This window comes from Branchiostoma lanceolatum, chromosome 9, assembly GCF_035083965.1.
Source record: "Branchiostoma lanceolatum isolate klBraLanc5 chromosome 9, klBraLanc5.hap2, whole genome shotgun sequence".
NCBI classification, from domain to species: domain Eukaryota; kingdom Metazoa; phylum Chordata; class Leptocardii; order Amphioxiformes; family Branchiostomatidae; genus Branchiostoma; species Branchiostoma lanceolatum.
In genome coordinates, this window is record NC_089730.1 from 17,798,026 (window position 1) to 17,825,268 (window position 27,243).

Sequence of the window (27,243 nt, forward strand, 5' to 3'; positions counted from 1 at the left end):
TACATTTTGCACATGAACGTAACGTGAACTTCCATCATTCATTAAATGGAAATCTATCTTTTTCCTCTATTACAAACCAGACAGGTGCTCTCCATATCGGCAATTGCAACAGACTGATGGTCTTCAGTTCAACATTTGCCAAATTGGCAGTTTGGAGTATCGGATAAGAAAGAGGGAAAAAAATTAAAGAACTGGCGGCAATTTTTACAATTTATTTCTCAATTTCACAGAAGCATAAATACATCACAATATCACATGAAATATTTACATGGGTATAGTTATGTGGAATGTATATCATAGATACGAAACCATTTCGTCGCGCATACAATAGCATACAATAGCACCATAAGGACATTGATTAATGCACACACAACACGTCATACGTACTGTTATTACTTTACTTTAAAGTGTAGATTTAAAATCAGTTTTTATCTTGCACCGTCGCCGGGCACCGTTTGTACACAATAAATACAATATAAATAGATGTATAAAAACCTTTAAAACCAAAACTATGATTTATCACTACTACATTGTATATTACCGCTGTTGAATAGTCCTAAACATCAGTACATACACATGTTCAAAGGGAAAACAAACTTAATCTTATGAGGGTTGGCATTGTTACATACAAATAAAGCATAGTAAAGTTTCTTCCAAAATATCTTTAAAAGTTGGCGTTGTTTTCCTAAATAAATGTTGTACTTTGTCATATTGCTGTTAGTAAAATCATGTACAAAATGTTAATATGCAAATTATTGACGGAACCATATATATATAGTTCATATGCATGGCTAAGATTATAAGTTCTTTATTCCAAATTTGCTGGTAAAATAGCATTTGTCAGCAATCTTCTTTCTCGATAGAGTCGAGAAGTTATATATTTAGCTTTACGTTTACAATAATCTTCCATATTTCTGCAACATAAAATTCAATCATAGTAACAAGTAGTTCATAGAGAGATGGAAAGAAAATCTTTGAATGCTATTAAACAAGGGACCTATACCTAACAGTGGTTGAATCATTTATAAGGTATTGGAGACGATTCCTCTCGTTTTGCCCCTTGGCGGATATCTTTCTATCATAATCATGTTTCTTTTTCATTGAATACAGATTTTTCGCTAATCTAACATACGATTTTTTTTCAGACAGTGTAAAAGCTATTTCATCAGAAGCTGTCATACATATGTTGGTTGGATACACCTGGAGGACTTGGATATTTGCATGTGTTATCATGTCACGTGACCGTAATTACATATGCAAATTCAAATGAACCGGGAATCTTCCAGGTTCAACCATCCAAAATGGCGGACAGTAATGACGTCATAGTCACGTGAGCTAGATCTAGAATCATGGCTTCGCTATGGACGTCTGAAATCCTCGCCATGGAAACTGAGTCTACTGCGCACGCGTACTTTCCGCCGCCGCTGTGTCCTGGATGAGCTGGCGGCCATGACGGTTTCCGGCGGGCCGGTTGTGGCGGGAACGCTGCTGCACGAGTGACAGCAGGCCCGCTTGTAGTACCAGTGTCCGCACAGGTTCACTCGCAACACCAGCTCGCAGTTGGCTGCCGAATTGTCGGTGCAGTTTTCGTTTACTGTATTAGAAGAAAACATGTCTTACATGTATATACAGAACAATGAAACGGACGAGCAGAAACAATGCAATAAATCCAGGGTAGTATAATTAAAACTGGGAAAGAATAAACTGGAAATGGAAAGTTGCATGGGTCTTAATCATTCACAACGAATCTTATTTCAAAACCATTCAATGACATGTTCACGTATCAGAATAAACCATTGGCCTACTACTGTGTCTCTATTGACTCGCTAAGATGACGTGATAAAAGTAATTCGATCGGTTGATTACTTTAAAGAAGTCTACAGAATCACCGAAATATTTCAATTTAAGTCTGTTGATCTGAAATTAAACTAAGATTTGATTAAAGATTGAACGTAAAACTATTGTTGCAGAAAATAAACTTGATAACATGCGTCAGCAAATGATATCGGACTCGTCATTTCTTCGCTGCAATGCCGTTTGTTTGTTTGTTCGTTTGTTCGTTTGTTCGTTTGTTCGTTTGTTTGCATTACCTTCATCATCCCTTCTGGGACAGTGCGTGTTCATGCAGGACATCTTGATGACAGGCATGGTGGTGGGGTCACATGACGTGGACGTGTGGTCGCCATGGTAACACACCACCTCCCGTCCCCGTACCCCTGCTCCACACGTGGTGCTGCACTGGAAGGGGTGCAGAAATATGCAACTTTAGCACAGATTCCTTAAAGGTGAAAGGTGAACATTAACCCACTGTACAGTATACACTGTGCATGTGTGCTATTGAAAGAGAGGAGCATTTGTCCAAAAGGTATGCTTTGTAATATCAAATGTATTTTGATCATAGTGTATGTAGATCGTGGAAACTGCGTGTATTCGAGGGTACCATAAAAATTGTCCAAGTGTATTTGAATTTGTTAAATGTAATTATCAGTGACAGAAAAATATAGGATCATATAGATCTGACATAGCCATATCTAGTGGGTTGCGTCATAGTTGTAACACATTGTGCAATACCGCTATTCACATTCAATTATAGGGCTAACCCTCCCCGAATAACCAAACCAACATGGCAACCGTGACGTCACATGCAAACACTATAAGCTCCCTCACAGTTCTAAGTACGCATTTGCGGTCGTGATGCATTCTAGTCTAAGTTCCCTCGTCTATAAACATTTTTTGGTTGAGACGTCTTTTCAACGTTTCCACGTAAAAGTTTGTTTAAAACATTTCTGAGGGATTAACCTATGACTTTTTATCTACAGCCCTATGTATTGATGGAACTATGAGATGATTTATTGTATGAAACATATCTTACCGGTCCCCATGGCGAGGCGAACCATGTGGGCGGACAGTCCATGTCGTTACAAACTTGTGTTTCCGGAGGTTTGTAGTCCAGGTTACAGATCTCCCCGCTGAACTCCCGGAACTGACGGTTAATCACGCCGCCACAGATAACCTTCCGCCACTGCTGCCCCACTCCGCACGTTGTCGAGCACTGGAATGTGAAATTTGACTGTTTAGATAATTTTTTTAATAAACATTGAGGTAACATTTCTCAAAAGATTGATGAATGCAACATTGGTATTTTTAATATATGTTGCTACGATGCCTCAAGATGATATGTTTGAAAATATGGCTGAAGAAAGATAGAGGCCGCGGATGCTACCTGAAACGTTTGGCAGTTAACAATTATGCAGTTTCTTGATTTCAACTCTTTTGCAGTGTGTATAACATGGATGTCTAAATTTTATCGATGATACTTCAATATGTTTTTTGGCATTTACGGCATTAGTGCTAAATGTTTTCAATTCCATTCTTTCAAACTTCAAAAGCTGTGCAACATAAATTTGCAAAATATAACTCATATCTAATCTCAGAAGTGTGTTACTGCTAGTATATAATTGTCACTTTCCCTCGAAGCAAAATTTACGGGCGTGGGACAAGAAATCTATATAGATATCTAAGCCTGGTATCCTTACCTATTACAGCTCCCGAGTCTTTTCTGTCCTCTACGCAAATGGAGGGGACAGAGGAGACCTGGGAATGATTTTAGATTTGGATACCAGGCTATTGATACTTGGCATTTATTTGAATTTTTATATAGATCATTATAGACTTACCGGTTGCCAGGCTTGTGGCAGCCATCTCGGACCGCAGTGCGGTTGGTCTCCACAGTTGATGACATCTAGCGGCCGCGCAGTGGCATTGCAGGTCCTGTCCTCGCGTGTCTCTCCGTCACGTGACTGACACGTGACCTCTCGTGTGCTGACGCCAGTTCCACATCTACCTGTGCACTAAAATCACAGCAACACGTCAATAATTATTTCTATTATACATTTAAAGAGTATAGAATATACCGTCCCATCAAATATGTGTCTACGTTAGGATTTACCTCCAAATGTTAAATCTTACCTAAAACCTCTGTCATCTTCTTAAGATCAATGGTGGCTTTGAACTGCAACTGAATGTTGCTGCTAACAATGCGGTATTGCAAATATTGTAACTATATTTCAATTAGCCGTATAATTGCACCAAAACCGCGGACAAATAGGTGGTACAGTTAAGCGGATTCTACTGTAGATATTGTGAAGCAACAAGAATAAAACAATGCAGCACAAATCGGTTATCGAAACGTTGGATGTTATCGATAATTCAAAAAAGAAATGACTTTGTTATTCGGTCATTCACCAAAAACTATTCACAGATGTACTGGTCAGAAATGCAAATAGCTATGACCGCCGCCATGTTGGTGTCCCTGTGACGTCACCTGAAAACGCTCTATTCCGTCGGATGTCCACCCAAAGCCTTAGTCGGGCAACAGCTAGTATCATCATCATCATCATCATCATCATCATCATCATCATCATCATCATCATCATCATCATCATCATCATCATCATCATCATCATCATCATCATCATCATCGCCATCGCCATCGCCATCATCACCATCACCATCATCACCATCATCACCATCATCACCATCATCATCATCATCATCATCACCATCATCATCATCATCATCATCACCATCATCATCATCATCATCATCATCGCCACTTCCATCTGTTCACTGCTTTCCACGCTCTTCTGTCCAGAGCCTGTGTATATATAACATATGCAACAGTATAAATTAAAGTGCTGTACCATACCTGTCCCCAGGAGCGGGCTGTCCAGGAGGTCTCCAGACACGGCCCATTGTCGCACACCCTCTCAGTCAGCGGCTTACGGATCGGGTCGCACGGGTCCGTCTCCGTGTAGCACCGAGCCTCTCTCGTCATCGTCCCGGGGCCGCACTGTGCTGAACACTAAGAATTCAAAACAGGAAATCGTTTATTAATAAAAGAGGTCTAGTTTGTAATGAGTGGCAAGCAACGTTCAGCGCAACCTTACTAGTCAAGAAGTTGACAAAAAAAGTATGGGTATGAGATAGGATGGGAAAAGATTTAAAACCGTTCTGGTTTTCACTACTTTGCATTGCAATGCACTACAGTGTAGTGCAACACCATGGAAAGAATAGCTTATGATACAGCACAATTCAACCTTTCTCTGAAATGTATAAATTGTGATGCTGAGTTGTTATATTACGTATCAAAGTATTACATTGATGTGATTTGATATTTCACAGTACTGGTAATGTACAAAGTAGACAGATAAAAGCGTTAGGGGTAGCGAGGAAAGGCAAATATCGGACAGGAAACTATCAGAATACACCAGGAGCAATATTGCCAAATGAAGGCAGATCAGCACCATGGAAGAAAGCTTTGTTTAACGTTCATAAATAAACCCTCCACCAGCGGGTTTTCCGCTCTCACCGGGGACCAAGACGACATTTCCCACTGCCAGCCGCACGTGGCGCGTCTGCACGCGTCCAGGTCAGTAACGTCTAGTTCTTCCTCCTCCGTCTCTGTTTCCGGTTCCGGTAACGGTACCGGTTCATAGTCCGGATGGGGTTCTGATACCGGATTTAGGGCTAGCCCAGATCCCGGTTCTGGTTCCGTTTCCGTTGTGTTGCTGTTGGTCTGGTTTTGGTCTGCTGAGTCTACGTCCTATATGTTTTGATATCATTTGAATGAGCTCAGTTGGACTCACATCAAGTAAAAAAAAACACCACCACCTTTGCACAGCACCGCTTATCTTTTCTATTTGGCTTTCAAATTTGTATGTCTGCGACGAAATCTTTGCAACTTTGAAGCCGGACATTTCTAAATGATCACTGGCACCTGTATCAAAAATCCCGACAAAATCCCCGAAGAGCATTGAATGCACCTTGTGGTCGCGAGGGAGTACGGTACCGAAAAAAAGCCTAGGCAGGCTCACAATATAACTAGTACTAGTGACAAGGATATTCATAATCTAGATCTGTTATTTGAAAGCCACAGACATGCTCTAGTACACTGACCTCCGAGAAAGAAGAGATCCACCACGCCGGCGGACAGGGTTCAGAGTGACACTCCCTGGTTGTTGGCGGTTTGGCGGTGCTGTTGCACAGCTCATCGTAAACTGTCGTGTCCAGCCCGCGGGAGATCACCTTCCAGCACCGGACGGTCCGCTTCTGCGTCCCGCTCCCACAGGTCTTCGTACAGTCACTCCAGTCACTGGTGATCCATCTAGGATAGTGAAAAATACCATACATTTAGCATGATATATAACCCGGACGTTCACCTCTGTTTGTAGCTATCATAATGCAGAGTTGAGACTCCAAAACATAATGTTTGAAAAGTTGAAAACTTCAATATCCTACTGCAGTATTTATCAGCATTCAGACAACCGATCACCCTTAGGAATACGAGACGTCAGCAATTGGTTTACACTGGCCACTGTATTCTGTTGAGTGATGGTTGGTGTGTAGATGGCTTTCTTGATTCCCCTCACAAACTAATCCAATTCAGTGAACACTGACTTTGTCCAATGAAAGCACTTGATTCAATGTATATATTAAATTTTGTAAGCCTTCTGCTGGTAAGCTTGGGCGTGTGTAATCCAGAAAGATGCGACTATGTCGGTGAGACAGAAGACCGGGTTTCTGGAACACAAACGCGTTGGTAATTTACCTGGCTTTGCACGGTTTTCCTACGCAGAAGTCAAAGGAAGGCGTCGGTTTCATCCGGGCATCGCAGTACCCCTCCGGAACCTCCCGCATGTCGTTATCCACACAGATGGCAAACCTCGTCACCACACCTGGTAATAAACATTAAAATAAAATGCAGGCAAAGTTTTTGCTGAAACAAGGAGGTTTAATAATAGACCTATTTGGCGAAAGCATTGCAACAAGTTTTGAATTTGAATTGTATGTGACAGATATTACATCAATACAAACCTGAATCTTTTTTTTGTTTGCAATTTGTTTTGTCTTTAAAGGAACTGAAATGCGAACAAAAAGGTTATAACGACGTTGAAAGTCAGTTCTCTGGTTAAATCAGCCAATTGGCATTGGGAGTAGAAATTTAACTTCATTGTTATGAAATGTGTCAAATTGATGATTCTTTCCTAAACATTACGCAATAAAACAATAGTTTCCAAAAGAAGAAAAAAGCAAAAAGCAAACATGATTGCCCCTAAATATTGCGGAGATTACCTCTTTCGGGTGTGCACGTTGTGCTGCAAGGCGTGACTTTTCCGTTCAGTTTCCACCGGTACTTTTTGGGATCCGGAGTTGTGATGCTTTGTCGTGGGATTGAAGTGCTATAGGACAAAGGAAAGCATGCCATACCGAATTGATACTATCAATGGAGCATACAGTAATTAGCTTACTAATACCATTAACTGATTCCAAAGCATTGTTTTTTTAAACCGTCACGTTTTTCTGAAACCTATTTGATTATCTTTTGAGACAACGGACCACAGTAAGTTGTAACTCATATTATGTCAAATTAAAAAAAAAACACACAAGATAGTGTTAGTTTAATCTGTATAGCATCAAAGTGTATTCGTCTCTAATAATTCACAAGAATTCAAAATCAATTATAGATGAAAAGGCACGGCCAATCATTTCAAACGTTAGATTATTTCAACATTCGACATTTAATTATGCGAATGTCATTTAATAAAAAAAAGGCAGTTCCAATCACCTCGCCTGCCTGCTGCCCGTGGGTGCCGGCTGTCTGGTCAAAGGAGCGGAGACTGTAGCCGGTACCGCCGGACGGGAGTCTTCAGATGCCCGGTCATCCTCCACCTCTTCAGCAGAGGCTCTGGCTAAATTGGAACAAAAACAGTTGCTGCATCCTTATGATAGCTATTGGGTATTCCTGTTTTCCTTAGCGTAATGGGAAAGTTGATATTGTTGTCAATAATGCTACGACGGACGCCAGGTACGGTCAGTGTCTTCAGGTTTTCACTAAGGTCGATCAAGTACTAGTAACCGGAAACACAACATTTGTTTCTAGTTCTTGTTACGTGTGGGTGCTGTCGAAAAACGTATAAAATGTTGGTGAATAGGACACGTCTGTTGAAGTCGGGCATAGCATAGCGGTATCCTGAACAAGTATAAACGTTTGACACTTCGAACATTTTTTTGTGTGGATTCTACAACTACATTGTTTGCAGATTCCAGGTCGCGTAATGAACGCACTGGTATTGTTTTTACAGTATGTCCTTGTCTGTCTACCGCAACGAATCGCTAATACATATGGTGCAAATAGAAAATGCTAGACTACAAAACGTAAAATCGCCCAATACCTCTTTGTATGACACGCCTAGGTGTCGCTGTTCCGGACCGTGGTTTGTAGTATATCGGAAACCCCCTAGAGGGGCCTCCAAGGAATTCTTCCTCTTCGGAAAGTACTCTGACTGGCGGACGAACTTCTTCAGATGGTCGCAGTACCGTGATTTGTCTCAAGACGGGTTTCTTCGGGATGGTGTATTCGAAACTTGTCACAGACGACACGTTCGGGGTAGCGCTGAGCAGCTTCAGAAAGAGAAGAATCGTTTTTTGGGTGTACATTTGTAGACAAATTTATGTAATGTTGGTATTTCATTGTCTAGAGGCGTGGTCGCATCTTATTTCAGTTTTGAAACATTTACCAAATGTCAAGTATTCGTTGAAATAAGAGTTAAGACAGTTTCTTGAGTTGTGTGTGTGTGCGTCTGTGTGTGTGTGTGTGTGTGTGTGTGTGTGTGTGTGTGTGTGTGCGTGCGTGCGTTTTTCTGTTGTTACAATATTAAACTGACGATAACCACCAAAACGGTCACATCAGAACCTTACCAACACGTGAAGGGCTTCTGTGGTTGGTCCATCGGAAGTGATAGTTTCAACAGCGCCCTCTCCCTCCTGTCGTGTGTAGTGCACCTCCGTCCCCGCTACCATGAGTGTGTTTGGGCTGGGGTGTATGACGAAGTCACCGTTCAAGTAGTACTCGTCACTGCCATTCCTGAGGGCTTAAGTATGGGGTCTTCAAATAAGCAATAAAGAAATCGTATCTAAAACTATCAACTACTAGGGGATCTTGTAGGGTTTTAGCAACTATGGGGTCTTCAAATCAGCAACAAAGAAATCGTATTTAAAGATGTCAACTAGTACCGGATCTTGTCACTAGCTTGCTTGCAGGGTTTTAGCAGTTACGTGATTCTGGTGCAAATATATGCCGCCACTTTGGTTGGTAAAACCAAGGAGGTTCTTGATTAAACATCAGAGTTTGAATTTGTGTTCCAGGTCATTCAATTCATCACATATGCAAATACGCAATTAGCCTTAAGGCCAGTCGTTATAAATTACTCGTTACTAGTTGATAATGTTTAGTGTCAGCCACATATCGTTTTCAAAAGCTACAATTTATACACTAGGTTTCAGCCAAACATTGACTTGCCTTTCGTAAGTATGATATTCATTCTGTAGCCTAGTATGTGTTACGATGGTATGGCTTAAAATTTGCTAATAAAATGTTTTTATAGGAAATAGTTTCTCACCGAGATATGTTGCGTTGGTCCGCTGGTGAATAATGTTGATTTTTCGTGAGCCTACGGGAAGCTGGGCAATGGACGTGTAACCTGAGGTACAAAAAGAAGAAAAAATCAAAGAGAAGAATGCACACACCCGAAAAATTCAAGCACATGTATAATATTCCATTAAGTGAAGAAACATAAATTCTTCCATTTTAATTTTACTTTTATCGTCGCTCTGTAGTATAAATGTTTTATCTAAGGCAAAGAAACATGTAAGCATATCACATGAAACAGTAAGAAAATGAGAGAACATAGTTTTCATTTACCGGAAGCGGAAATGGTTTCTTGGAATGTGCCCCTGATGACCTCACACGTGTTGCTCTCTCCGTCACAAACGCCACAACGATCAAACGCCTTTCTTGAGTAGAGAACTCCGTCGCATCCTATAGGCTACAGCATTGCAAAGTTCTCATTTGAACATCCCGAATATCATGAAAATCAAGTCTCTTCTCTTTTATGCCGAAGTTTATTTTGCCAGAGTGGCCCACATCAGTGGTATGAAACTACAATATATGTATATGTAAAATATATTTAAAAACAAAGAAAGTATTCCATTCGAATATCACTTTTATTAGCTAGAGAGAGAGAGAGAGAGAGAGAGAGAGAGAGCATTTTTAATGTATTGACCTATTTACAGACAGACAAGATTTCCTTAAATATGCTTGAATTAATCTACTTGACAGCGCTAAGATGCGATGTCCTTGACGTATGGCACATATAAATATGATGTAGAACAACAAAAAAAAGTGGCGTAACATACCTGACATCGCCCTGCTATACAGATATCAGTGGAGTCTTTGTAACATGGGGTGCCGTCTTGAATATGTCCGAAGTCCTGAACCTGGTTATCCGGGGTTTTACACCTCAGTTCGCAGGGGCTAACCGACGAGGTGCGGCCCCATCCTCTGCTTCGTCTCATGTGGCCTAAAATACAGGAGGAACTTTAGGCACCCTTATTTATGATGTTGTTAGAACCTTTAGCATAAAGGTGCTGTCTGTGGACGTATTTGAATGACAAAGGTTTGGGGTAAGGTCGAAGAACTATGATTGATATTTTTATTAGCTTTAGATTTCTATACGATTTTAATTTTTTGTCTGCAGTTTTCTTTATCTGCTTTTTTTTATATTGTCATTGTGCCTGTGCCATCTATAGTTTCTTAAAGTTATTAAAGACCTTTGGCTTTCTTGTATGAAGTAATGCATAGCTTTTCCCAAGAAATTCTTCGAGTCGACAAGATCTTCATCGAAGTAGCTTTTGAGGTTTTTAGGTCGTGGTTTTAGACGCAGTAGGCATATCGGCATAGCCTTTCCCATCGTAGACTTACTAACGTATGTGTGTCAACACGTACCTCTGTTAGGTTTGGGCATGTAGACCGGTGTCCAGTCTTGACTTGTGCTGCCCTTGTTCGCCGCGCACTGTAGTAACCGGAAGTCCCGACTCTCTATCGGACATGACTGAGATATAAACGAGACGAGTCAGCTGATGACTCTAAGACGGTCCCTTGACGTCACAAATCAACATGGTGGCACCCATGAACCAAGGGTGCAACACAATCTACAGGGATTTTGCAACGCAAAACAGTACTTAAACTAACGAAAGAATAAGACACTTGTATCCTTAGTGGCCTTTTTTGTAAAGGGAGAGAATAAATTCTTCCCCATGGCCGAGCCATGGCAATCATGTGGTATTAATGCGGTATCAATGTAACCTATGAAACACAATTATTACTTCCGGACCGCAAACCCATGTGCCTAAGACGTTATTTTCATTTCAAAAGTACAATTTCAATGCAACACAAATACAGCTAAACTTCCATGAAGTGACTAAAGCAAAAGCACAGAAGGCTGGTGTCTAATATAGAAAGGATTCATGAATGATAAGCTTGAAAAGGACCATATCATAAGTGTCACTGGCAGATTGTTAAGAAGACATACATCTCTTTTTTTTCAAGAATGACTGACCTGTCGATTGCACGTTCTGTACCGTCTTCTCCCTCCGTAGCACACGCTGCTGACGTGTTCCTCGTCTACTGGTATCAGTCGTCTGTTGGACCGATAAAAACTGTGTCAACCATATTACAGATAGAAGAGTGTTTGCACTCACGTGAACCTAACGTAAGCGTTGTTCGCCATGTTGAATGGTTGCATCAGGAAGTTAAACCACGAAAGCTGTAATCTCCATATGTAATTTAAGTTACGTAATTAGTATTTCTATGATGCTGTAAAGTCCTTTACTCTCGCGGGGACTTCATTTCGCCGTAGCGGGGTAAAGTGAGGTTTTCGCGGTGTTTTAAGTTCGCGGTTGAAACTGCAGTACAGCAGTGATATATTGTGGAAGAGCACATTCGAGGTGTCGTGACTTCTTTACAGCGAAAAATGGGAAGAAAAAAGTGTGTGAAAAAAGTGCGAAGATGTGTGAAAACGCAACTTTATAGGGCTGAACCAGGCTTAACCAATCAGCGAGGCAGATGCAAAATCACTTGTCTCATATCAAAAAGCGAATTAAAAGTTACATCTGTTTAAGGTTAGAAGGCGACTGTAGTTCATATGTTGTGTATTATTTCTGCATGTGCGGACATCGAAATATGAAGTATAACAAGCCCGTGGAATCATTCTAACCACATGTATGGAACGTGACTTGTAAGATGATTTAGAAAGGGAAGGGGGATTTATATATACATGATCATACATCACTTGAATGATAACGTAGCTTTCTCCAATTCCTTTACACACGTAGTTTCATTTAGGGTTCAAACCACTTTTAAGAAGTTTATAGAAATCGTATTGTGCACGATTACAACGTTCTTGCAAGAACTATTGCAAGCTAGGATGATTTATTTTAGCTGAAAATGATCTGCACCATTTTAGCACATGTCCGGGTTAATACAGGCGTTTCAACTTGAAATTGATCGATGACGGCCCGACGATGGTTTGTTATTTTTGGCGCAGGCCTTGTCTGCTGACCATGACCAGTCAACTAGCTAGGTGGGGAGGGGGGTACTCATTAGTGGTGGCTTCGTTCAGTTTCTAGAAGGACGAGCGAAAGATAATAGTGGTATGGCCACCTTGTAGCAACCGAAGGACGCGTCTGAATTCTTCGGATAGCACGTGCCTCTAACGGCGAGGTCACATTTGGTGTAGGTCGTCTTACGATTTTGGTTTTCCGCAGCAGCCTGTGACAAAATGAACCACCGGCAACGGTAATAGTAACAAAACAGCTAAGCATTATAGGCACAACAAATTCACGACTATTCCAAGCATTTCCTCAGTTTCCTGCACGATTTCAAAAAAAGCCTCTGCTGGGTAAATCAATTTGTTTTGCCGCTTAAGGACGAGAACGACTGTAGTTCATAGGCTGTGTACTAATTCTGCATGTAAGGACATCGAAATATTGAATATAACACGAACGTGGAATTATTCTAACCACATGTATGAAAGGTGAGTTACGTGACTTATAACAAACTACGTGGCGTTCTTTGAGAGACAGCGGGTCAGTGTGAATGGCTTAGAAGTGACACGTTGGAAAAACTACGTTGTAAGATTATAAACGTTAAGTGTAACGCTTACAAACTTGTAGATTTAAAAGTTTTAAAAGATTGTTTAAAAGTGAATGAATGAATGGAGGAAGGGAGGGAAGAAGGAAGGAATTAATGAAGGAATGACGTTATGAAGGAAGGAATGAACTGATGAAGGAATGGACAGATGAATGAATGGCCTCGTACTTACTTGACCGTGAGACATTTTCTTTGCTGGAAGGACACGCCCGTCCCACAAGTTCTGGAACAGGCCGTCCAAATACTCCACTCACTGTAGATATGGTCTTCCACCACTTTTAGTTCCTGAGCAGAAGTGTAGTCTGTTGTTTCCTCCTGGTGGAAAAAAATACCCAAAAACTTTGTATCTAAGATAACGCCATCTCGTATTATTCCGCAAAATACCCGGCTTAGACCACCGTATTGCAAAAGGAGTGAATTTAAAAAGAAATACTTTGAATATAAAAATGTGCCATATTTTGACAAGGAATGTGAAAAAAATAAAATACGGGGCCTCTTGTTTCAACTTGTGGTTTATCCTCCAACTTACCCTGTGGGTTTACATTGACTACTGCACTAGTATCAAGTGGTTTAACTATAACTACTTTCCCCACGCGGAATGTGTTGTATACATTTGCAGCGTTAGGACAGAGAGGGTTCAACCATTCGCACCGCAGATGATCAAACCCACCGCCCGCTTTGAACCTAAATTGTCGACGACATAAAAACCCACTTCAGAAGGGAGACGGAACTCAGGGTCAAGTGCATGTGAGACCATCTTCACACATCAAAGGGTAAAGCTAATCAAGTTCGTGGTAAATCTTATGGTTTGTCACAAACAGTACTACAAGTTCATTAACGTTCCTACCGGTCTATGTCGGTTCCATGGATTTAATGCACTTTTCACTGCTCCGGTTCTGTCTTTATTTGTGGTCTGCACTATGTATAGACAATTGCTTCAGAAGATAGTACTGCAGTTCAAACAACCTTTTCCCTATTGCTAGTGATGATGCCGTCAATAACCTGAAACGAACTCAATCTGATACGTATTGATAAAAAAACTTAAAACATAATCCTCTCAATTTCAAAGATTGTTCAAAATGCTGTCGATATTTGATGGAGGATCTGTATGCGGGTTTGCCAACTTGAAGTTGTCGTGGATTTTTCTTCGTGCTCTAAACATAATTGAATGTTGAGGTCCGTCACGGAAATGGCTTACTTACTTTGAATCGTTTTTGGTTCACCCAAAGGCCACTATAGACAGCTAATTTTAGACAGTTATGGAAATAGACACACGTGTGCATTGATGGTGGGGAGGGGGGCACACGACACACCTGTGCTACGATGTTGCATATAGCGGCACATTGGAATTTACCTCTAGTCGTTGAGAATTGTGTCACACCATCTTGCAAGCACATGGTGCTGGAAGAGGCGATGAGACATGGGTTTTCTCAAGTAATGATTTGGACACGTGTTAAAAGATAGCCCAAGAGGTGCATTAGTAGGACTGTAGACATGTTGGAATCACCTGTTAGACCCTGCCGTTATATACATTGGCAGCGTTCAACGATATGGTCTCCCTTGTGTACCCTCGTGCCACAGTCTGTCACGCACACACCGATTTTCTTTCTTTTAATTTGTTAAACAAAAATCATGACTTGTCTCAAACATTCATAGCCAAAGGATTCGAATCTTTCGCTATTTTAGGAAACATATTTCAAGCAAAGAGTAAAAAGTATCAAATACTGTGCAACTTGGGAATGAAGTGAAGTAAGCGGGCCAAGGTTTAAACCAACATACGCTACAATGACTACTTACAAAAGCGTGGGGGTGCATTCGGATAGTGAAGTAATGCCACGTGTTGTTAGTTATGATAAAGCTTTTAGATACGTTAAATACGAGAGGATAAAGACATACCTAGACAAGTACCTAAGCCTGGAGCGTCGCCACAAGTAGGTTAACACAAATACAGTCTGACGGGCGCACGTGGTTTTCGTCAGTGGTACAAATTTTGGGCGTCTAGCAAAGATGTGGCAAAATATCGTCTGATGTGAAAGTTCTCCCCCCTCCCTACTCACCTCCCGTGCGGGGGACGCGGCCTCCTGTCCCCGAACCCTCAGTCGCGCCTGGACCAGGAAGCTGAGAACGACGATGACTAGCCAGGACGAGTCGGGTGCAGCGAATGGCGGGAGCCGCATGTTATTTAACAATAGACCCTGGCAGGGGAGAAATAAAGCACGTTAAACCACGTCTGGCAGGAGGGAGGGGACGCGTTGTCATCATTGCCAGCCTGTTTACAGCAAGAACACTTGATATGGGGATTCTGTAGTCTAGGTCACACCTCCGCAAATGTCGTAGACGGTGTGCCCCCTACCCCCTTTTTTACATGGACTCTTCTTTTTTACATGGACTCTTCTTTCAGCACGTCAATCTTTTTTTATATACCTGAATTTATCACGTTTGTATTTATTACAGTTTTACAAGGGCACTGTAAGATTAAAAGTAAAGTGCTAGACAGAACGTTAAATCTAGATTACATACCAGGTTTGTTATTAGTTTTCATTTGAAGCCAATAGCACTGCGCGAAAGGGGTCCATTTCCGGACAAATCCGATATTGACACATCACTGGGCATGTTACATATTCGGACCGTTTCCAAGTACTCAAATCGATACCTAACATATTCGGAAATATTTAGATTCAAGAAATATTTCCTAGCAAATTCGGATAAATACAACTTTTTATTTTTCCGGATACAGTTCAGGGTCGTATCGTAATTCCGGATACGTGTTTCTTTATGTATACGGAGATATCTGTTGTTAAGATACTTCGGCAATCCATGTTGTATTCTGACTTTGCCGTGACTGGTAAGATATCCGGGAATTTATTGACTCCGAAAATGTTGCTATTCATTTCCGGACAAATCCAAAGTTTGACACATCACTGGGCATGTCAAATATACGGACTATTTTCAAGTACTTATATTGACACCTGAAATATCCGGAAATATTGTGATTCAAGAAATTATTCCAAGCAAATCCGGATAAATACAGTTTTTTATTTATTTACCGGACTCTTTACAAGTTCGTATCATAACTCCGGATACGTATTTCGTTATGTATACAGAGAAATCTGTTGTCAAGCGCGAAAGCGGTCTATTTCTGGACAAAATCCAAACTTTGACACATAACTGGACATGCCAAGTATTCTGAACGTTTTCGGACATTTTGTCAATACACAACATTTACGGAAATATATTGAATCAGGAATTGTTTCGTTGCAGATCAAGCAAAATATGACTTAGGATATTTGCGGATACCGTACATGGGAGTTTCATTACTCCAAATGCGTGTTTCTTTACATACACGAAGATATCTGTTGACTTTGTCATGACACATATCCGATAATATTTCGAATCCAAAACAATTGCTATCTTTATTAATGCAAAGCAAGTACTACCGATTATGTGCCATTTTAGTTTCTGTAGTCCAGGTTAAAGTATGCGTTTTACTGTATTTTCCCACATATCCCACATATGATGGCCCGCATCGTCAACCGATGAACGCGGCGACTATGATGATGATGATGTTCCGTTTACGCAATATATATCGTTCTCTGTGATAAAATAAAAAAAAGGTTCCAGGCAAATCTGAATGTTGAACGTGCCGCGTATTCGGACAGTTTCCAAACAGGAATTTCGACACAGCATATCTGGAAATATTCCGATTCCGGAATTGTTCATTTTTGTGTCCAGGAAATATCTTGGTTTATCTTTTGTCCGTATACGAAGCATGTTTTCTGAAGGCGTTCCGGACTCCGAAAATGACCAGCATCAAAACAGTTGTCCGGAAATAAGTCCGAAAATGTCAATCCATAGCAGAAGGGCATTGTGGGACACTTAGATTTCCGGACGTATTTGCGCGTATCATGACCAAGATACGGTCGGTACAATAATATATGTTGCCTCTAGGGGGAGCTTTTTGTCTCCGTGCTTGAAACTATCAAATCGATCAGCAAATACACAACTTCGTGTTTCTGGTAGTTCTTGAAATCTAAAAAAGAATTGCACAAGTGCATTAAGCCAAACAGTGACACACTTTGTGATCTTGTGCCAATCAAAGCAACTTAAGTTAGATTTCCATAACCGATTTATACATGCATGTGCAAAATTGAAATACCTACATCAATCTATTGCTAAAGCATAATATGAAGACAAGCGTGTGGCCTGCCATGGAAATGTATTCATATATATATATATATATATGGGCACCCTTCCAAAACCGTACTGGCTCGTCTGTCTTCTCAGTTGGGACATTGGTATGTACACAATTACGATAAGATCTGGCCACCAGATGGTTTGGAAAATATGCCTGATTTCTGATTGGTCCGTTCATCTATGACGCATTCCTGGAATGTTAGCGCCAAACTTAACGGTTCCGGCAGAGTTGGAGAAAGAGCCGGGGTGAGCTGTTTCAGCGTGTGCCGGAGGTATCTGCCGGAGCCCGAGTCTCTTAACATCCTATTCCCAATACGATCTGACGGAATACACCGCGAGATTCGTCTTTTCTGAACCAACTTGCAAAGACGAGGAATAACCTGTATCATCAGTACTCGGGACCGAAGTGGATGGTACGAGGACAACGGGGTGCAGTGACCTCAGCGGAGCATGGACAAGCCGAGAACACGGTAACTGAACTTCCAATATCTACAATTGGAGACGGGTTAAACTAATACCTACATCAGAAATTAGTCATTTCTTACTCTAGTGTGTCAATTTGCAGCTAGGAGAGTTTCACAGAAATTGTTTTCAAGCAGCTCTTCCGTGAAGCACAACAGGCCACCCACATGTATCATAATAGAAAACATGTGTGTATACGGAATATCAGTAATCAACATTTTCCCGGATACTGTTAATGGTCATTTCTTTACTCCGAATACGTGTTTCCCTCTGTGTACGGAGATATCAGGGGTTGGAATACTACAGAAATCCATGCTGTATCATGACTACAGAGAAGAGTCAATATACCTGACAAATATTAGAAATTTTCTGAATATACCTATGCCGAATATATCAAGTCCAAGCAAAAACAACAATCCTTAGTTGTGTCGTATCGTGAAATATCAGTTCTCAGTAAATGCTACGTGTTTGGTGACCTGATACTCATCATATTGAGGACTGTTACCTGGCAATGTGAGGATAATAAACATTATTTTGCTGCTGTCCTGTCGAGTTTAGTAACAAAAGGAATGTTGTGTTTCTAGCCACATCATTTGATAGGGGTTTTTATTTTTCAATTCTTTTTCAATTCTTTTTAGATTTTCAGTTCGACCTTAGGATCTGTTTTAACTTTAACATATCATACAGGAATGGTATTATAATCTGTTCAGTCTGTTGACATTATCTTTGACAGTACCTTGAAATAATTTAGAAATTATTTTTATGCATATGCGATCCGAAAGAAAACAGTCTTTATTTCGTGATATTGTTTTGTTTTTGTTTTGGATACTGTACAGGGGCGTTTCGTAAGACCGAATACGCGTTGTTGATATATTACAACAACCCATGTTTCAGTATTCTGACTATACATAGATATGCTAAATATATTGACTAAGAAACTGTTGCTACCCTATGCCCAGGAAAAAGCAGTACTCCTGATTCTTCCGTATACGTGCCACGTGCGTTTAAGTGGTTCAGATATGTGTTTTTCTCTATTTGCCCTTATATCCGGGAATACCAGTTTTCCGTATACAGTGTATGTAACATATTTCCTTCCCTATACGAGAAGGGTAGATTTCTAGGCAAATCTGAAGGTTACACATGTCGCGTATATCTGGACATTTCCAAACAAGAATTTCCACACAGCATTTTCGGAAATATTTCGACACAGGAATTGTTCATTTGCGTGTCCGGTTAATATCTTAGAATATCTGTTGTCCGTATATGTTACATATTTCCTCATGGTATTCCGGAATCTGCGTTCCTATTTCCGACACGTGTTTCTATGTACAAAGTCTCTCCAGCAATGCGTATAGTACCTGTACTGTCTGCCAATAAGTCCGATGCCTTTCCGTTTTCCTAATTTGTGTTTCATCCATATGTTTAAGTGTTTTTATTACTCAACTGATCGCAAAGTTCATTGACTTGGTTTGGGTTTGTCACGTGAAGTCTACAAAGATAAAGTTTCAGTTGAGCAGTATTTCAATGTTGTTGGAAACATAATTTACATTTCTTTATTGAGCCGACTTTGTTCACTTTACCTTTTGCTATCGTTATTTGACCATATGCATGATCCGACTGGAATCAGACAAGGCTAAACTTTAAGTAAACAGGTATCCGGTCTCTGCTGTCTTTAGTGTTGTAGACCATCTTGTTTTTGATTCGATCGTTGTTTATTTCGCTGTGTCATATCATTGGAGAGGGAGGGTGCGCATTTGATGTAGTAGGTCTCGACTCGTCTCCACATTTGATTTATTCTAGCCACGTTTATTTTTCAGCATCTTCCGCTGAGTATATCGGGGGGTTATAAAGACAGTTCCAGTGCAGCAACATCTTTGCAGCAAACCAACCTGTGTGACTTCCGCACGCCTATCTTGGAATAATGATATGTCTGTTAACACCTATACGTTTAAGAAGCATGTTTGTATCAGAACATTCCTTTATGTGACACGGATAACATGTTAGACCTGGTGCCTAACAAAGTTAATTAATCCGTACCGTAATTGCCGTTGCGGGTGTGCCGTCAAACGCCCAGAATGAGTAGCATCATGTGAAAACACATTGTAAATGTTCATAAGTAAACTACAACGTGAATATCCCTAAGCAAAATTTGTATGATTCATACTCTGATGTATTTATAGAGGTTACAGAAGAAGCTCTAAATGTTATGATATAACTTCTGCATACATTCTATATTCCATGATTTACCGAGTAAGAGATTTGTATCATTGGTTTTTAATTACCCTCATTCAGAATATTGACATTATATCACGTATAGTCTCTATTGATCTTATTTTTACTTTTAATTACTTATACCTTGATTTCCAGGACTTATAACAGCAATGTTTTTGTACATATATTACCACAATTAAGACTGTTCAAGATTGTTCACTGTGTAGTAAGTTATATACCTACATTTGTATTTCCGCTGTTGTAGAACATCTACCGATAACCAAATCTATATATATGCCTAACTTGAATCTGAATCATCAGTAAGCGTTACCATGAAACTGTTCAGATATAGGACTTAAACAATTACAGAGTGATTTAAAATATTCTTGCTTTTCGTATTTTCTTTGCCATGTATCTAGCTAGTATGTTTAATCTCAGATATATAATTTCAGGAGCAAAAACACACCGTATACATTGCGGACTCAGTGTTACGGATATGCGTTTCCGACTATAGATATTCATCGGTAAGTTGCTGGATGTCCGTTGCAGAAAGACTCCAAATACGCTACCAAAAAGTTGGACTATCCCGTATCCGGTTGATATCCGGAAACAAAACTGCAGCATATCCGGATCCGGGTATGCGACGATGAAACATGTTCCCGTTTCAGGCTCCAGATATTAATCCGTATTCGTGGTCTCTCCGTTGAAAAAAACCCGCATACGTTTCCGGAAAGTAAAAATATTCGGGTGATATCCGGAAACAAAACGGTAACATATCCGGATCCGGATATGCACCAATGAAACATGTTCCCGTTTCCGGCTCCAGATACTAATCCGTATTCGCGGTCTCTCCGTTGATAAAAAAATCCGCATACGTTATTGGAAAGTCGGAATATTCGGCTGATATCCGGAAACAAAACTTTAACATATTCGGATCCGGATATGTTGCGATTAAATGTGTTCCCGTTTCCGGCTTTAGATATATATCCGTATTCGCGGTCTCTCCGTTGTAAGAAAAATCCGCATACGTTACTAGAAAGTCGGAATATTCGGCTGATATCCGGAAACAAAACTTTAACATATTCGGATCCGGATATGTTGCGATTAAATGTGTTCCCGTTTCCGGCTTTAGATATTTATCCGTATTCGCGGTCTCTCCGTTGATAAAAAAAATCCGCATACGTTATTGGAAAGTCGGAATATTCGGCTAATATCCGGAAACAAAACTTTAACATTTTCGGATCCGGATATGTTGCGATTAAATGTGTTCCCGTTTCCGGCTTTAGATATTCATCCGTATTCGCGGTCTCTCCGTTGAAAAAAAAATCCGTATACGTTACTGGAAAGTCGGAATATTCGGCTGGTATCCGGAAACAAAACTTTAACATATTCGGATCCGGATATATTGCGATTAAATGTGTTCCCGTTTCCGGCTCCAGATATTAATCCGTAAACTTAGGATATCGAGATCAAGAAACGTCTGAATATCGTCGGAAACGTAATATTGTCGGAAATATCCTATCATTGAAACGTCCGGAAATCGACCCTTTTCGCACAGTGTAGGTTCCACCTGTGTTGGAACCAAACCAAATGAAAGAAAGGAGCGAGCTGTCAAAATTTGTCAATGGCTTTTGGCTCGGGTCGGTTTTGCAGGAGTTCAACTGCGGTCATCGAATGCAGTAATTTGTGCGAAACGCTAGGTGTCGACTCGGAAGAAAATGCAAAACGCAGATTCGTTGAGGGCACATTCGTTAAGGCAATTTCGAATATCAGCTTTGATAAACTTTTATCGGACTTTCCAACGGTATGCAATTCAATACTGATTACGTTGAATATGCCAATGGTATCTTTCACGGCTTCTTTCAAAGATATTTGATATGTACAAATAAACCAGTAAAAAAATATGATATTCTAATAATTGGACTTTCGTGAATTATCCTAACATTTTTCGCATTGTAATGTAATTCATTTTGAGGAATGTACTAGACGCTCAATAAATTTGTTAAAACTCTAAGCATTCGTCAATGTAAAGCCCAATACTATTCTCACTTGAACAACACGTGAACAAAAAGAGAATAGCTGTTGTTCTTAGAATGTATTGTTTTCAACTTTTAAAAGTACTTCTCTACCATTATGACGATGTGTACATATAACGTTCCTGTACACGTGAATACTGTATGTACTATTGAATCCGTTTTAAACATGAATGAACGATCAACATTTCGTTAAAACATTTTCGCACTTCAATGGGCAACTTTTAAGCGGCTTGATCTTTTAAATCTTAAAACCGTTTGGTGGTACAGGGGGCGATCTGATAAAATGTCACAAAGTTTTTATTCATGCCCTGAATTGACAGGAATAGTTGGCATATTTGGTCGTTGCGAACGGAAAAGCTCTTAAAGACTTAACCTTCAGAGCAGAGTGAGCCCTGGTATTTGATATATATTATAATTACACAGACTGACGCAGTCTAAAGATTTTCATTCGCCGTGCCTGTGACCTGAGGGCCCGGCGCTTCCCACAGTTACTGCGGTTCGTGGGGTAGTCTGTGTATAGTACGGAGGACTGCGACTCATCTATCACGTGTAGAACAAACACAGCGTGTTTAGATATCACAGCGTCTCTGTCAGCACGTGCGGACATCGGTCGTTAATTTCACCCGGAATCCGCGCGCAAATTATCGTCTGAGAACCCTCCGGGCTATACCAAACTCGCTCGCCTAAGGGGGGCTATTGGTAGGAATGATTATTCATTATCCCATCTACATTCTATTTACAAGTTTTAAGTATTAGATTTTTACAGGTTTTGGGAATCAAAAACTGTTGAACCACAGCTTTTCTGTCCTCACGTGCGGACGTCGGTCGTTAATTTCACCCCGAATCCGCGCTCAAATTATCGTCTGAGAACCGTCCGGGCTGTACCATTCTCACTGGCGTACGTGAGGGTATCTATCGGTAGGAATGCTTTATTAACCCATCTACATTCTATTTACAGGTTTTGAGTATCAAAATTTTACAGGTTTTGGGAATCAAAAACTTAGCTTGTTTGATCACTGCTTTTCTGTCCTCACGTGCGGACATCGGTCTTTAATTTTAGCCGTAGTCCGAAAAGTTCACGGTGGTTATAAACTTTTCAGTGTTCGCGGTTATAGCGATGAACTCTTTACCGCGAGCTTAAGACCCCACGAAAAGCCGTTCTATTGTGTGACTGGAACGCTACTATTATTTTACAAGCGAACTCAAAACCACCGCGAACACTCCGTTTTCTCCCTACCACAAAACCAATCCCCGCGAACATTTCTGCATTTACAGTATCGCCTTAGATCCGTCCAGGCTGTGCCATGCTCACTACCCTGAGGGGATGCATTCGTAGGAATTATCTATTATGTAATCTAACTTCTATCTAAAGGTTTGGTTTGACAAAAAACTAGTTCGTTTCATGACTGCTGTTCAGTGAACACGTACATCGGACATTAATTCCGCCCGGTGTCACCGGAGCCCGTGCGCCAATATTATCGTCTGCGAACTCCGCGGGCGGCACCATTAACAGCATCGTAGGGGGGGTATATTTCAAAATTATCTATCATGCGATTTATGATCTTTTCATACCAGGTTGGAAGGTTGGATATCTTAAGATCATTTTTATCTATCAATTTCTTCGCAAAAGTTTGCTTCACCACTAGGCAAATTGATGGTTCCTTGCCCTCCGTTCTAAAAGGAAGTAGAAAGCCTTAAAACAGTTGACGACGAAAGTATTTTCAATAGAAAAGGAAAAAAAGACATGACACTACCTAGTAACATAAAGTCTACTCTCATTATTCCACCAGTTAACTCCCAAAAGCCCCGCATTAAAGAAAAGAAAGGATCATACATTATGGACAAAAAGAAGAAATGGTAATAATTAAAAAGCGCTCTCGCTTTCTCTCTCTCTCTCTCTCTCTCTCTCTCTCTCTCTCTCTCTCTCTCTCTCTCTCCCTCTCTCTCTCTCTCTCTTTCTCTCTCTTTTTCTCTCTCTCCCTCCCTCTCTCTCTCTCTCTCTCTCTCTCTTTTTTCTCTCTCTCTTTTTCTCTCTCTCCCTCTCCCTCTCCCTCTCTCTCTCTCTCTCTCTCTCTCTCTTTCTCTCTCTCTCTCTCTCTCTCTCTCTCTCTCTCTCTCTCTCTCTCTCTCTCTCTCTCTCTCTCTCTCTCTCTCTCTCTCTCTCCCCCCTCTCTCTCTCTCTTTCTCTCTCTCTCTCTCTCTCTCTCTCTCTCTCGACATATCGAGAAAGAGAAAGATAGAGAAGAAAGAAATCCATTCCCTCGAACACCCAAAGGCAGTTCCCTGCTACACAATTGTTGTGATAAAAGTTTTAAGAGCGAGGTTAAATTTTTGTAAGTTCACTTCCTTCCAAAACTAGAATCTGTTGTTTTCCGTCTGTCTATGGTCCTTCACCTCCAGACCTCAGCACGCATGTTTACACAACATGCTGTAATATGACAAAAACACGCTGTAATTTAATTTAAGTCCCTTTGAAGGCTGTTTGTGCGCAGGTTTTGAAAGTGCGGAACGCGTGAACATTCTACAAGGGCGACTCCACGTACCCATCTGCTTAAGGGTTGTCATCTTCAGTGTCTTAAACCCCTTAATCATACCTAAGCTGTCACTACTTAAGGTGTTAGGATGACTTTGGCTGCGTCCCAAGCTGGCCGAGGTCCAAGATCTTTAAAAGTGCTTCTCTACTCTGCCGGAAACACCTGGAAAGTTCATTCAGCGTCCTTGTATTGTGCTAAACTCAAGGTCTGTCCGTGCGACAATACACGGCGCCGCTTTGATGCCCCTCCACGCGAGGGTTTGTTATTGTGTAGATAATTGATGTACACAAAATGTCCGACTGTGGTGGTGTGGCAACACCCTTCCGTCAAAACAGTCCAACAGGTGTTCAAAGGCAGGTTAATGTACGGGTTGTCGCCTTGTCTGTGAGAGTGACGGCTTATGAACATACTTGGAATAGCTCGCCAGTCGGCTCGGGGGCAATCGACAGAGGAGACATGCACGCTGCTTTGTTATCAGGTAGCGCGAAAGAAATGTCCGCTGTTGTCGGTGACCTGTAGTCATTAATCAACGCTACGGGGTTTAAAGAACACTGGAAAACATGGCGTCATTCAATTCAATGTAAAAAAAGAAGAAGTTAGAATTGTCTGCAAAGCACTAATCAGCACTACAGAGTTAAACGAACATTGGAAAACATGGCGCCATTGAAGTAAAAGATAAGGAAGTTACAATTGCTCAAAAAGAATTAAACTATGCGCTATGACAGCCACGACCTTGTACAGAGCCAAGGCTAGGGCAGAACTAACTGTCGACAAGGAACTACGGCAAGATTTAGCAGCAAAGGAAGACTGAATCTTTGCATAATACGTTCACGAATGTCGCAAGCATACCCTAGATTTTCTGCCTTAGTCTAGTCGTGCGGCAAATGTGAATAGTAAATTTAGGTACATATTGACATGTAACAACCCCTGCATTGTATACATAGGAATACAGTATATATCAAAGACGTTAGAAATTCTTCCTATTATTGTAAAAGCTTAAGATCCCACACTACACATTCTTGTATTAGGTAGATTAGCCTTATGGAACTGTAGTTATGTACTAATAGATTGCACCTTGTACAATTACAATTGTTGTGGAGTAAAGTCATATTTGTGACACCGAAGACCCTGTCTCAAAAACTTTTGTGGACCGATATGCTGGGAACTTATCATACGTTGAGTAAGATAAGAGGCTAAAACTACATATTGAGAAACCAGCTTAAGGCGTTCTCAACTTCGAACCAGATGTCAAATTATTGTGTTTAAAATGTTCCGCTCAATTTTCGCATTGTGCACTGGGCGATTCCCACGACTTCACAGAAACTTGTGTACGTTTTGTTTGTGTGTAACCACGTGGAGGTAAAGCTATTTCGGGCCCGCTGTTTTTAAAGCCTCACTGAATGACATGCTTTCCCACGTTTTGGTAACCAACGTCACATATCCCTACTTCCTTTATTTGGCGAATACTACGTTGTATACATTCTCATTCACACTATGCTTAAACCGCATACCAAAAATACCGGTGCAATTCACACGCCCCACCGGCACCTCCTGAGGCCGCACGCGACGGTAACCTTTCGGGCCGGTTCTTAATGCCAATCGGAAACGACTGGAGAGAGTTAATGTGGTCTAATGCCCTTAATTGTTGTCATATGACAGGGACTGCTGTGACGTAGAGAGAGGGGGCGTCAAAGGCATTCCCCGCTGAATTTTAAAGGCGTGAGTGTATGCCTTTGTGTGAGACCGCCACGCCATGGTTGTATGTAAACATAAGTCGTTGTCTTCCATTGTAAACAGAGCCAAAGTCGTGGACATGAACTAAATGTTTTCCTGTTTTATCTTTAGAAAACAATAGGTACAGGAAGACATTAAATACTTCCCGCGAAAACATGTTGGGCGTTGTATTAAATCCACTTTGACACAATAAATAAGTTGCACTACATATATCTGACAATTTTGTATCGATGTTATTGTTATAAATTGTCTAATTTTTTTTGTCACGTGAGCAAGATAGTTTTGCTGAAAATAGTGTGTAAAAGCGCTCTATCAAAATCAGTCTTAAAAAAGGATATGGAAAATTGGAATCTCATAAAAATAAATAAGCAAAACAGTTCACCACTGAGATATAATTATAAGACTTTGCCCCAAAAAAAAACGAAAAACAGTAGCGATTGTTCAAATATACGATCATCAACTCATAGAGACTGTAGACGTTTTTCCAGACAGTTGACTTGTAGTAGGTGTGTACGAACAGGCCCGGGTAAATATTTTGATCTAATCTTCCAGTGGCTCGGCTGCTGGAATGTACATACTGTCTACACCCAAATATGGAACACAAACACTCCAGACAAAACCACAACCTTAGAAAATACAACTCAAATGTACTCACTCTTATTTGAAGCCAGACCCTGAAGGGTACGACCGTAGAGCTGTACAGTAGTAGGTGAGTTGATAAGGAAACGTTGGATCACTAGTACGTACGCACGCGAGTTTCCGGTAGTAAGGCTGGCTGTGCAGGTGTGCTAACTATACCTGTGTGGTTAGGTACAGCGCGTTTTATACCCGACGGCGGTAGGCGTGGTAGGAAGACACGCGACGCTTCAGGTCTTCTCTAACGGACGCGGTAGTCATCGGACATTCAGGACAGGTACGCTACAGACACCTCGCACCTACCCGCGCCGCGCCGGCACATTTGGCTGTGATGGATCTGAGTTCGCCCGGACCGAATGGCTCCCTCTGACGCCATTAGCGCCTT

At 40.9% G+C, this 27,243-nt stretch overlaps 1 protein-coding gene across 1 annotated transcript; it reads right to left on the minus strand.

The window, feature by feature from the left end:
* Window positions 1–197: 197 nt before the first annotated feature.
* LOC136442636 (ADAMTS-like protein 2) lies at window positions 198–27,243 on the minus strand. The gene is made up of 20 exons (XM_066439581.1): window positions 26,878–27,243; window positions 15,109–15,246; window positions 13,224–13,366; window positions 11,460–11,541; window positions 10,843–10,952; window positions 10,258–10,438; window positions 9,764–9,887; window positions 9,462–9,542; window positions 8,761–8,933; window positions 8,235–8,463; window positions 7,628–7,751; window positions 7,135–7,241; window positions 6,611–6,737; window positions 5,959–6,166; window positions 5,372–5,605; window positions 4,709–4,864; window positions 3,678–3,851; window positions 2,873–3,052; window positions 2,091–2,238; window positions 198–1,594 (listed from the first exon to the last, which is right to left on the minus strand). The coding sequence occupies exons 2-20, from the start codon at window positions 15,226–15,228 to the stop codon at window positions 1,359–1,361; spliced, it is 2,937 nt and encodes a 978-aa protein (XP_066295678.1). The 5' UTR covers window positions 15,229–15,246; window positions 26,878–27,243; the 3' UTR covers window positions 198–1,358.